Source organism: Lucilia cuprina, chromosome 5 (assembly GCF_022045245.1).
Source record: "Lucilia cuprina isolate Lc7/37 chromosome 5, ASM2204524v1, whole genome shotgun sequence".
NCBI classification, from domain to species: Eukaryota; Metazoa; Arthropoda; class Insecta; order Diptera; family Calliphoridae; genus Lucilia; species Lucilia cuprina.
Genome location: NC_060953.1, coordinates 22,098,498 through 22,110,144, shown reverse-complemented (window position 1 = coordinate 22,110,144; position 11,647 = coordinate 22,098,498). Strand labels below are relative to the sequence as shown.

Genomic DNA, 11,647 nt, shown 5'->3' with positions numbered 1-11,647 from the left:
TGCTGTCTTTCGGGACACTCTAATGAGTAGTCAAATACATATCTTCATGGTTTTTTAGATTTAAGCTGCATTTAAAAAATGGCAACCGAATTTATATCAAGATAATTTCTTCATGGTATTTTTAACTGATCAGAGATTTTTATTGTTATTTCGATTTAACAATGAATTTATATTTGTGATATAAAACTCGATTTGTGTGGTAAATATTAGTGATTGCGCATCTTTATTGTTTTCTCGAATTGAGAGTTATTTAAAGTAAATTTTTAAAGTGTTGTATAAAGGGGATGATTTTCTAAATAGATTTTAGTGATATATAAGGAACCACAACCGATTTAAATTTGAATTTTTGTGAAAATGTAATATGAATATATCATTTACCCTATTTTAGGATCGTAGAAAACCACATCCGATTCTGATTTAAAATAGTTATTTTCTGATGCACAGCAGATTACAGGTTTTAAAATATAAATAGTTTTCCAGTGGAAAATGGGAGTCCAGGTATATTTAACAAGGTAGTCTCGTCGCTACAACAAATACAACTATACAAAAACAACAGGCATTTTGTTATTGTAAAATAGGCCAAACTGTCAAAAACAAATGTGTGTGTATAATAGAAAAACAATAAATAAACAACAGAAAATTGTGTTTATTGAAATAATTTTTGTTTTACAAAATTTTAAAATAAGAATATTTTTATTTGCATTAAATGACTTTGTATTAATATATTTTTTATTTTTATCGCGGATTTGTACGATTCAACGTATACTGACACAAATGTAACAAATACCAATTTAAATAAAAACAGATATCCAAAAATATTATTATTAAAAAACAAAACATCTTTATTAACAATTGGATGGATAACAAATTGAAATTTTTAATCAGTTTTTCAATAATAAATATGGAATTTGTATTGTTTTATCTAAATTAATGTAGTTAATATTGCATTATAAGTTCATATAAAATCACAAGTATATTTAACATTAAAATATGCATATGTACATATGTATGTACGGAGTAAATAAAATTAACACAATAGATTTGAACTTGATAATAATTTTAAACTGGTTTTTCGTACATCCATGTACATGAAGGTTTGTAATTCTTCACGTGGTTGCTGAATTCGATTCGTGATACAGAACAAAGCACCAGTCAAGGGAGGTAAATATTCGTGCCCATTTTTGTTTTAGGACCTTTGAAGGCATTGGCGTTTTGTTATTTTATAAGTAGCAGATATGCAGGACATTTGAAGGCATTGACACTAATATTTGAATGATTTTTTTACGTGCGGTGGGGGCTTAATTTGAGCAGCAGTCGAAGTAAATATCCGAGAGCATGTTGTGTTGTAAGTCAGTACTGGCTGGCTGGTAATTGGGACCTTTGAAGGCATTGGCGTTTTGTTATTTTATAAGTAGGTGGTTTGAGGTTAGTCACAAAAGTTGGGTGGTACAAAATCTCGGCGCCTGGATTGGCTGTGATTAATTGGGATCATTAAAGTAATCAATCTGTGAAAAGAATATGAAAAATAAAATTTAATAATAATTATACATAAATATTGAATTAAAAAAGCCTACATTTACAATAAACTGTATATTTAAAATTTTATTTTAACAAACTTTTTAAATCCCAATGCGCTTTGCTTTCTTTTTTGGATGCACAGCCTCTTATTTAAATTTCGGACTCTGAAATATATTCGGCATTTAAAGAACAGGTGATTTACTTCCTCCGGGAGATCAACAGATATACTTTGCTGAATGAGAAATTGGCGGAGACTTTTCCGGTGTGAAATTTCTGTGCCATTGATGTTTCCGAATACAACTTCCAGTTTTTTTATTTCACCCAAGAAAGCTTCTGTTGGCTTTTTTAACGAGCCTTTAGATACTTGATCAACCCAAGTAAATGAAGGTGTATGACTTTGGTATTCTTCAAGATTTAGCTTTCTGATCATGTACCCACTTACATACTCTAATGCATCCTCTTGAAGAATACCAATATCATCGACTTTCTTTTCATCGAGATCATCAAAGTTTTCCTCCTCTTCTTTGTCCGCAGCCACTTCTTCCAAATCTTCCATAACTGGGCTTTCTTCAAGAGCACTTTGGGATACCTCTAGGGAGGAATTCAACCATTTCGTGGAGTCTTCTTCGACATTACCATTGCCGTTAATATGCTCCGTGTTTTTCGCTAAAAATTAGGAAAATGATTATTAATACGAGAAAAAAATTTATTTAAACTTACCCAATATATATTTACGCAGCCTATATTTAAAGTCCATGGGTGATGGGTGGTCATTTAATCCACCTTTACTCCTAATAGCCCCAAAGAAGTGTTCAAGCAAATCTTGATTTAGCCTATTAGTGACAATATAGTCCATTTTGTATTCTTTAACATTATCCAGCAACATTATTAATGCGTTATTAGTCATTATAATTCCCACTTGAAAAGGCTCCAAGTTTTTCCGTCCTTTTCATTAACATTAATTCATTAATTTTTAGTAATATTTGTTTTTGGTTTTCCAGTGCAAGGCCATATGGTTCCTTGAAAGATTATAAATGTAAGTATTTTTAAATAACGGTTACAATTCTAGTATTATGAAAAATATATGTACTTACCTTGCCAGGGTATATAAATGTACTTAATTTTGAGTTAAGTACGTCGAACCAATCATTAATAATTTGGACAAAATCAGCTGTCTTGGTAGGATTATAAATTTCGAGTCCAAGTGAATAGCATCTTCTGATAGCATTTGCAGTGGTATGTGAGAAAAGCTGTGCTGCTAAATTTACCTTCTGTCTTCCTAAAAATTGTTTTAAATAAAATTTGAATATACATATGTAGTTCTCTTTATTTGGACACTTACCTACACCTTTTACTGAAAGATGTTCATTACTTATTTTAAATGTAATGGATGCATCAGATGTAGAGGTTAGTGACAACAAATCTTGAAATGTACGGGATGTTAATAGAGTATCTTCAATAATGATACCACTATCTAAGTAGTGGTTTCGGACCAGTTTTAACAGATGGGGCGCATCACCAAAGGCAAACACTTTATCATCTGATGAAGTAGGGTTGGTAAACCAAGGTTTATCTAAAAAGTATTAGGTCAAAATTATTAAATGACAAAGAATGACAAAACTTTTTTATAAAACTAAGTGTGGAATTGTAATATTATTTTAATTACCATTTTATATTATTTTATCCTGTACGATTCGTCCCCAATATTGTGTGAAGTTGTATGGTGTTAAATTGGTGTTGATAATCAATGCGATTCATCCTCAAGATTGTGTAATGTTGTATGGTGGTGAAATGGTGTTATAACTTTGCTATTTTAACAATACTTACATTTAGTAACACCCAATTCCTTTAACAACTTCCTATTGCTTGGTCCCATGTCACACACAATAGCCACAACTGTGAAACTGACGTTATGTAGTTGTTGAATAATGTCCTTCAGAAGTTCTGGTGTCATTTTGCAGTCAAAGTCATAAAATACAGGCTGCTTCCATGACTTCCTGAGACATCTGGCCATTACAACCTGGACGTATTTAGCTGGTTCCTTGACACTGTCAGTAAGAGGGTCATATTGATAAGTCTCCGCTACCTTCATCTCATCAAATGCGAGGACACATATTTTGTCTTCTGGTGCCAAGTCATTAGTGTGCCTCATAAAATCAATGGATGATGACAGAATACCCTCGTTAATCTGTACTTTTGCGCACCAGCGTTGTAGCGTTGATTTGTGGGGTAGTGGGAAACCATTTTTATACAAATGATTATATGCCCTAGGTCCTGCCGCATGTAGGCATATAGCATTCGATACGTCTGGCCATTGCCATTGTATTCTCCCAGGTGTCATTATCATTCTTATTTGACCATCTGTTAAAATCTTTCTCATTCCATCAACAGCCATGTTCGCCTGTGCAAGTTGGAATTTTAGTTCCTTGTTTTCTTTTTCTAATGAACGAATTCTTTCAAAATAATCAATCCTATAATGATAGCCAAATCGTGATATCAGCAGATAGAATTATGAAAATTTTTTAATAATAGTTAATAGTTACTCCGTTTGCGTTTCCATTTCTTTGGTATTAGTTTGTGTTTGGACTCCAAAATCTCTACAAGTATTTTCTACCGGATGTAGGCTGAAAAATAAATAACACCAAAAGCTATTTACACAAATCATACATCAAAGTAACCACTCCACAAATTAAATATATACATCCTTATAGTCTATAGTCTATTATATAGTCTAGTCTATAGTCTAGTCCATAGTCTAGTCTATAGTCTAGTCCATTGCCTAGTCTATAGTCTAGTCTATAGTATATTTTATAGTCTTGTCCATAATCTAGTCCATAGTCTAGTCTATAGTCTAGTCTATAGTCTAGTCTATAGTATATTCTATAGTATAGTCTATAGTCTAGTCTATAGTCTAGTCTATAGTCTAGTCTATGGTCTAGTCTATAGTCTAGTCTATAGTCTAGTCTATAGGTCTATAGTCTAGTCTATAGGTCTATAGTCTAGTCTATAGGTCTATAGTCTAGTCTATAGGTCTATAGTCTAGTCTATAGTCTAGTCTATAGTCTAGTATATAGTCTCGTCCATAGTCTAGTCTATAGTCTAGTCTATAGTCTAGTCTATAGTCTAGTCTATAGTCTAGTCTATAGTCTAGTCTATAGTCTAGTCTATAGTCTAGTCTAAATACACTGTTGTTGCCAAATTTCTTAAAAATCGGTTCATATTTTTTATATTTAGCCTAGAAATTTGGTGTTATAGCTGGTATTCTAGAAGTGAACATAGAGTCTTCTTAAACTTCTGAGGTTACACCTATTAATATGTCGAATTTTATGTACCTAAATTGCTTTAGTAGTTATGTAGTGAAAGAGTAATGAAAGTCTCATATATATTTATTATTAAATATATATTATACGTTTTGAAGATGTAATGTTTCGTACTGTTCATTCCACAACATTCATTATAATAGTTTTTATGAAAATTGGATCAGTAGTTTTTGTATGCCTGAACGTAAATTTCGTTTAATAATTGTTTTACAAAAAGTTGGTGTAAAAAGGGGCATGGCGTTCAATCCAGATCCTGAGGTCAGACCTATTGGTATCACAAATTTCATGTAAATCGGTTCAGTAGTTTTCTGTAAGTCTCGAATATAAATTTTGTATGACAATTATATAGAAAAAAGTGAGAATAAAAAGAATCGTGACGTCAAATCATGATTTTATATAGCATATTGTTCCACTTTAGAATAGAACTATTAGTGTAAGTGTATTTCATGTAAATTGAATCAGTAGTTTGTCTGTGAAAGCGTAACAAACAGACATTCTCTTTCATATAATTATAGGATAATATATAGGTAAGGATAATTTTATAAAAAGTGGGCATAGAAAGGGGCTATCTTATATATAGCCTATATCTCTATCTTATATATAGCCTATAGTTCTTTTTTAGGTTACAACTATCGGTATTCAAAATTTCATGTAAATCGGTTTAGTAGTTTTTGCATATTGTATATAGGATTCTAAAAAAAGTTTTTTTTAATATATGTATGCAGTTTTCAATCATTTATTTTATTTATTCAATAAATAAGTTTAAAATATAAAAACTATTTTTACTATTAACAAATTAATATTTTATATCATTAATAGCGAAATATTTCTTAAAGCTTTAAACATTGACCAGTGTGATTACTTTTAAACCCTTAGATTAAAGGAAAGTTTTTATGTTTTGCTTAAATAGTTTGTGCATTTAAAAAATCATGTAAAACCAAAAAAAAAAAATTAATATAATGGTCACATCTTTTCGTTAAATATTTGATAGGTTTAAACGTACCTTAAACTTTATGGACACAATTCACTTCGCATCATCGTTGGTATTTTGTACAGCCTAGTTTACGCATGAAAATAATGAAAATTTATTTTTAAGATTTACTTGTAGTGCATAGTAATACATAGATCCACTATGACATTTCCAAGAGTGAATTGATGGCATCTAAGACCACAATGACCAGTAATCCCTTATAAGTGAAGTTACGGAATTTTTTTAATGTTTATTAATTTTTATTTTTTATTTTAATTTTTATAAATGATTTAAATTCTTTGATGAGGAGGATTCAGAAAACTATTAGTGCAGTAATAAAAATCGACATAATTATAATTAGGAACATAATTCTTCATTCCGAATTTAATGAGGACTTTTCCAATTATAGCAATGAAAGTTGACTTAAACAAGTTTTATACAAAACAAAATTTATGTAAGAAATTTTATGAGTATCGGCTCATAATTGACGCATATAAGATCCTATTCAGAAAATGACTCATACGCGTTTGAAAATGGAACAAAAATATATTTTTTTTAATTAATATTATGTTAGTACAAAAGATCTCGGTCCATAATTGACTTAAGCCATATTGCAAATAACACCCTGATGTTTGTAGCGGAGCATTCCCATTAAGGCATACGGTTTGATGGTGGGTATATGATATTCGGCACAGTCGAATATAACATTGTCACTTGTTAAATTTCAAAAGTTATTTTAAGACTATATTTAATAAATATATAAAACGTTAATAATAATTTTGTTATATCTTCAATTTTATTTTTTAGGTAAAATGTACGTAAGACACCCTGACACATATTTGCCACCTTTGAGCAATCTCAGCGAAACAGAAGGGGAAAGTTCATCGAATGACAAATGTACAAAAACCAATGATGATTTGGAACATTCTAAAAGAAAATTAAGTGGTAAGATTTTTCATTTAACTTGCTATTTCTTGTTTGCCTCTTTTACCTCCAAAATTAACCTTGCTTTGTTTTATGAGGATTCCCAAAATATTTTAAGTCTATCGTGTCCCCCATACGATATTTTCTTGAAAACTGTCCAGCTTACGAATGGACAACACTAAAATATTTTGGGTAACATCATATTACATAATAGCGAATATTTTGAGGGCTCCATTATTTGACCACTGCAAAATTGATAGTAAACAAGTAAGAGTCACGGATTTACTCTTGGTAAACGAGGGTAAATGTTAAAAGGTATGTTAAATAGTACGGGATATGATTTCTCTTATAAGTTAGGTAAGGCTGGCAAAATACATATAAAATGAAATATTTGAGAAATAATATCGCAATTCCCATTGTGAAAAGCATTTTGAAATTGTTTTCAACTTACCAAATAACATAAGCAGCACTTGTTTCGCACGAAGTTAAAACCGACAGCTGATTACATTTTATATATTTAGAAAAAAATTACAAAATCATTAAAAATATTAAACAAAACAATAAATTTACCTGACAAGCGGTCAATAATACATTTTATTTTGTTTTTAGCTTTCAAAATTATTTTTTGTTCACATATTTAAAGCAAACAAACTTTCTAAAATGCGCGAGATTCACTTCATTTGTTGCACATCAAATTTTTCGCATAAAAAAAAAAAATTTTCTAAACATTGAACAGAGTACAAGGCTATACACAAAAAATACAAGTAAGAGTGTTTAATTCGGCCATGCCGAATCTTTTATCAAGTTTTGAGCTGTAAAATTAAAGACAATTTTGGAAGGTCTTCTAATTTGTTCGATATATGCTGAATATTAGAAATTAATGTAGACATCAGATTTCGGAATAGGACTTTTAGGGAGATTATTGTAGCTATAATACTTGTTTATGACAAAGTTTACTACTACATTGCTATTCTGAGTATTAAAGTAAGTATAGGATCAATTATGAACCGATTTTCACAATATTTGTTAGAGAGATTTTGGCTTATTTTTAAGAGTGTTAGCGTTAAAGTAATGTTGGTAGTGTCAATAATGGACCAATCCTCATCAAATTTGGCAGAGAAATTTTGTTTTAAAAACTTTTTATAAGCCAGTAGAGCGTTTAAATTATTTGCTGAAGGGAACCTTAAAAGGAGGGTAGGATCAATTATGGAGCGATAATCACAAAATATGAGAGACTCTTGCTTTAATGAAACATATTTGCGTGGAATTGTTGTAATCGTATTATTAATACATTAGGGTACCTTATATAAGGAATAGGGTCAATAATGGATCGATCCTTATGGTATTTGGCAGTAATTTTGTCTTGTGAGAAACTTGTTTATGTCGAATTTCATTACTGTACTCGTACTTTTTTAAGGCAGTTCTCAGTATAAAAGTCATTTTATGAAGCAGACCTTATGGGGGATAAGGTCTATTATGTACTGATCCTTATAAAATTTTGAAAACTTATTATGGTTCTTATAAAACATGTTACACTAAAGAATGTTGTGGTATACGCACGAAAGTTGGTTGCGTAGATTCGTCACGTTAAGCACAATAAACACTACGCACTGCAAATTATTTTTAAATCTTCGATTTAAAAAATATTTATTTAAATAAAATTTACAAAAAATAGTAAATCTACAAAGAATTAAATTTTAATTAAAATTCGTCGTTCGTCCCAATTGTTTGAAATATATTTTTATTTATACATTTTAATAAAGATGTAAAATATTGTAATATTGTTAAAATTTTCCGTCCCTCAATGTTAAAATCTTGGATATATTTGATGAAATGTTCTACACAATTTTTTGCCCATGGAATGTATGCATGGTATCTTATAGCTACCATAAAAATATTAACCCAATAGTGTACTTTGTAAAAATGTTATATTTGATATAATTTGTTATATTTTAATATATCCGGTTTTACTAAAAATCAGGTCAGATTTGGCCCTATACAAGGATGAATTTAAAAATTCGACTTAAAGCTAATATAGTAAAAAGCCTTTATTTTAAAGCTAATAGAATATTCTTTCGTTGGCATACAAGATTTTTTAAATAAAGATGTCTTGAGCTGCCATAGACCATACAATCGTGTTTTCTCAAATTTCAGAACATAATATTTCAAATCCCAGATGTGATAGAAAAAATCTGAGATTAGAATTCAGCTCTGCTCAATCCTTTAGAATCGACTAACTTGGATTCAGGGTTTCGACTTTTTTTAACATTTTGTCGGTCTTCGTAATTGATATAAAAGTATTAGTATCGAGTGTTTATTGTCAATAAATCGCTTACATAAGTGTTATTAAATAAAATCCTACGTACGTGTTAATTTCTTAAAAATCATTTGTTATATCAAACTTAACATATTGTCCAAATATTTATGATCAAAAACTTATAATTTTATCTTTAGTTAAAGATGGAGTAAATACCTATTTTGTAATACCGGGTAAAATGGGAGAATTGTGTAAAAATTCAAAATTTGTAAAATAGAATTTACAAAAAATGTGGTATAAACTAAAATTTGCAAACTAATTTTGCATCCAAAAATTATTTATATTCATTTTGTATGTCCCCTACATCTCAAAAAACATAAAATATATTATTTTTTATATACATATTTATTGTAATTATTTTTTTCGAGTTTGCAAAAATATAAAAATTTGCAATTTGTAGACAATATTCAAATTGAAATCGATCCAAATAGTAAGTTTAATGCTTTTTATTATTATTTTAAAAGAATCTCATTAAAAAATTATAATTTTGAGTACAAAAAGGGGCAGATGCAAACATTGCAGGCGATACAGCAGAAAAACGATAAAACACTCTATGATCTAGGAAAGGGCTATAGACAAATTGTTGAAATAATTGGGTGCTCCATGAAAGTAATAGAAGATGCTGTAAAATATAAGTTTAAGCCAAAAAATATCGAGAAAAATAAAAAATTACATCTTTTTTTAAGCGAAAAAATCAGACTAATGCAGAGGATGACACTTTTGTGTTCTCCGTCTAACCTTAAAAAGGAATATAACTTAGATGTTGCAGATTAATACCTAAGATCTCTCATGTATAAAAATAACTTAAAGGATAAAATTAGTAGAAAAGTATTATATAGCACTTTAAAGATTCTGAAAGAAAAAATAAAATTTTCAAAAACATTTGAAATCTCTCCTTGAGCAGGAATCTGGTCAGATGTAAAAAAGTCTATTTATTTAATTCTGATATGATCCGTATAGCTGTACGTAGACGTTCCAACACTGGATTTTGTGAACATGGTGGCGGATACGTAATGGTATGGGATTATTTTTTCTTGTTTGGAACATGGTCTCTATTTCGGATTGAGGGAAGATAGGACTGTAAATATCCCATAATTATAATTAATGATGATATGCTGAATGAGAAATAGGACTTTTGAAGGAGATTCCCACTATCGCGTCCTCAAAAGCACAAATTTTTACATGACTTGAATATGGCGTATTTTTATAAGTTTTTTAATGAGATTATATTAGGATTTTAATAATAAGCCTTAAACTTACTATTTGCATCGATTTCAATTTGAAAATTGTGTACAAATTTTAAAATTTTTATATTTTTGCAGACTGGCTCTATATTTTGTCACACCATTTTATATAGCTTTATTTTAAACTTCATTAAAATTACGAATAGCGAAGAGTAAATTATTGCAAAAATAATGGTATTATATTCAAAACAGATCAATACAAAATTTCAGTTAGTTTTTTCAACTCTATCCTTTGTAGGAGAGATTTTAAATGGAGAGAAACTTTGAACGTGATGGTGACTCTATTTTATTGAACATCACTGTATCTATATTTATTTACATGTTCGCCACATTTCAGCAATTTTTAGAAGATTTTGTTAATTTTCATAACAAACAGTCCAAACATATGAGATTAGTCCAAGTTTTAGGTCTTTAAGACATCAAATTTCCATTAAAATTAAAACTTTTATTTCCAATTTGTTAATTTCTTCCTATTTTTTCCAAACGATATATTGAAAGTTATTCAACATTAGTTTAACTGACAGATTAACTACCATTTAAACTACCTGTGGCCAGAGATACAAGCCGAAACGGCTGAAATCGGCGGCGGCTGGCCGCCGGTAATATTTTTCAAGCCGCGCCGCCGCCGTCTTCTTTCGTCTCAAAAGCTAAGCCGGCTTAAAAGTAGCTGCTGATAAAGATTAGAATCACACATGTATTTATGAAAATAAATTCAGCAATTTGAACGGAGTTGCCACTATTTGAAATTATTATTGCAAATTGAAAAGTGTTGCCACACAATATTGTGCTAATATTAAAATTGTGAAAACTACTATAAATGTTCATTTTTCTACAGAAAAAACTTATATAGAGACAGACTAATATAAAGAGATTTTTCAATATAATACACGCCTTTAAGGTCAATTTCTAAAGAAAAGTGTAAATTGAGCCGACAATTTAGCCGCCGATTTTAGGGAGCTTTTTGCATACAAATTTAACGTGCCAATTATAAATTTTTGAGTAATTTTGTTAATTTAAGTTTTTTACAAATATTAATGAAAAATTAATTAATTTGTAAACTTATTTCTTTTCAGTGAATTCCGATGAGGCATTTCTGTGCAACAAAAGTCCGTATAGCAGCAATATTTCCGTACATCTTTGTGAAATCGAAGATTCAGAACTCGAAGAATTCTTGCCTAAAAGAAAAGAAACGCCGGCGATACCCGATTGACTTTAAATATCAACTAGTTTTCCATTTTCCTCTTTTACTGTATGTAGTACCTTTAATAATATAAATACAACAAAATATTTTAATACAATGCAACTTGTTTTATTTAATACCAATATTAGGCTTAGTCAAAATATAAAATTTTTA

General features: G+C 29.6%; 1 protein-coding gene across 4 annotated transcripts in view; it reads left to right on the top strand.

The window, feature by feature from the left end:
- The window catches only part of LOC111677194 (fat-like cadherin-related tumor suppressor homolog), a 252,557-nt gene extending 240,966 nt beyond the window's left edge, over nt 1-11,591 (top strand). For 3 of the 4 annotated variants that reach the window (XM_046951360.1, XM_046951358.1, XM_046951357.1), the window contains 2 exons: nt 6,616-6,753; nt 11,367-11,591. In XM_046951360.1, coding sequence (XP_046807316.1) covers nt 6,616-6,753; nt 11,367-11,503 — 275 coding nt within the window. In that variant the 3' untranslated portion in view covers nt 11,504-11,591. Of the gene's footprint in view, nt 1-388; nt 540-6,615; nt 6,754-11,366 lie in introns of those variants that run through there. The other variant, XM_046951359.1, reaches the window with a different exon arrangement.
- The last annotated feature ends 56 nt before the right edge of the window (nt 11,592-11,647 follow it).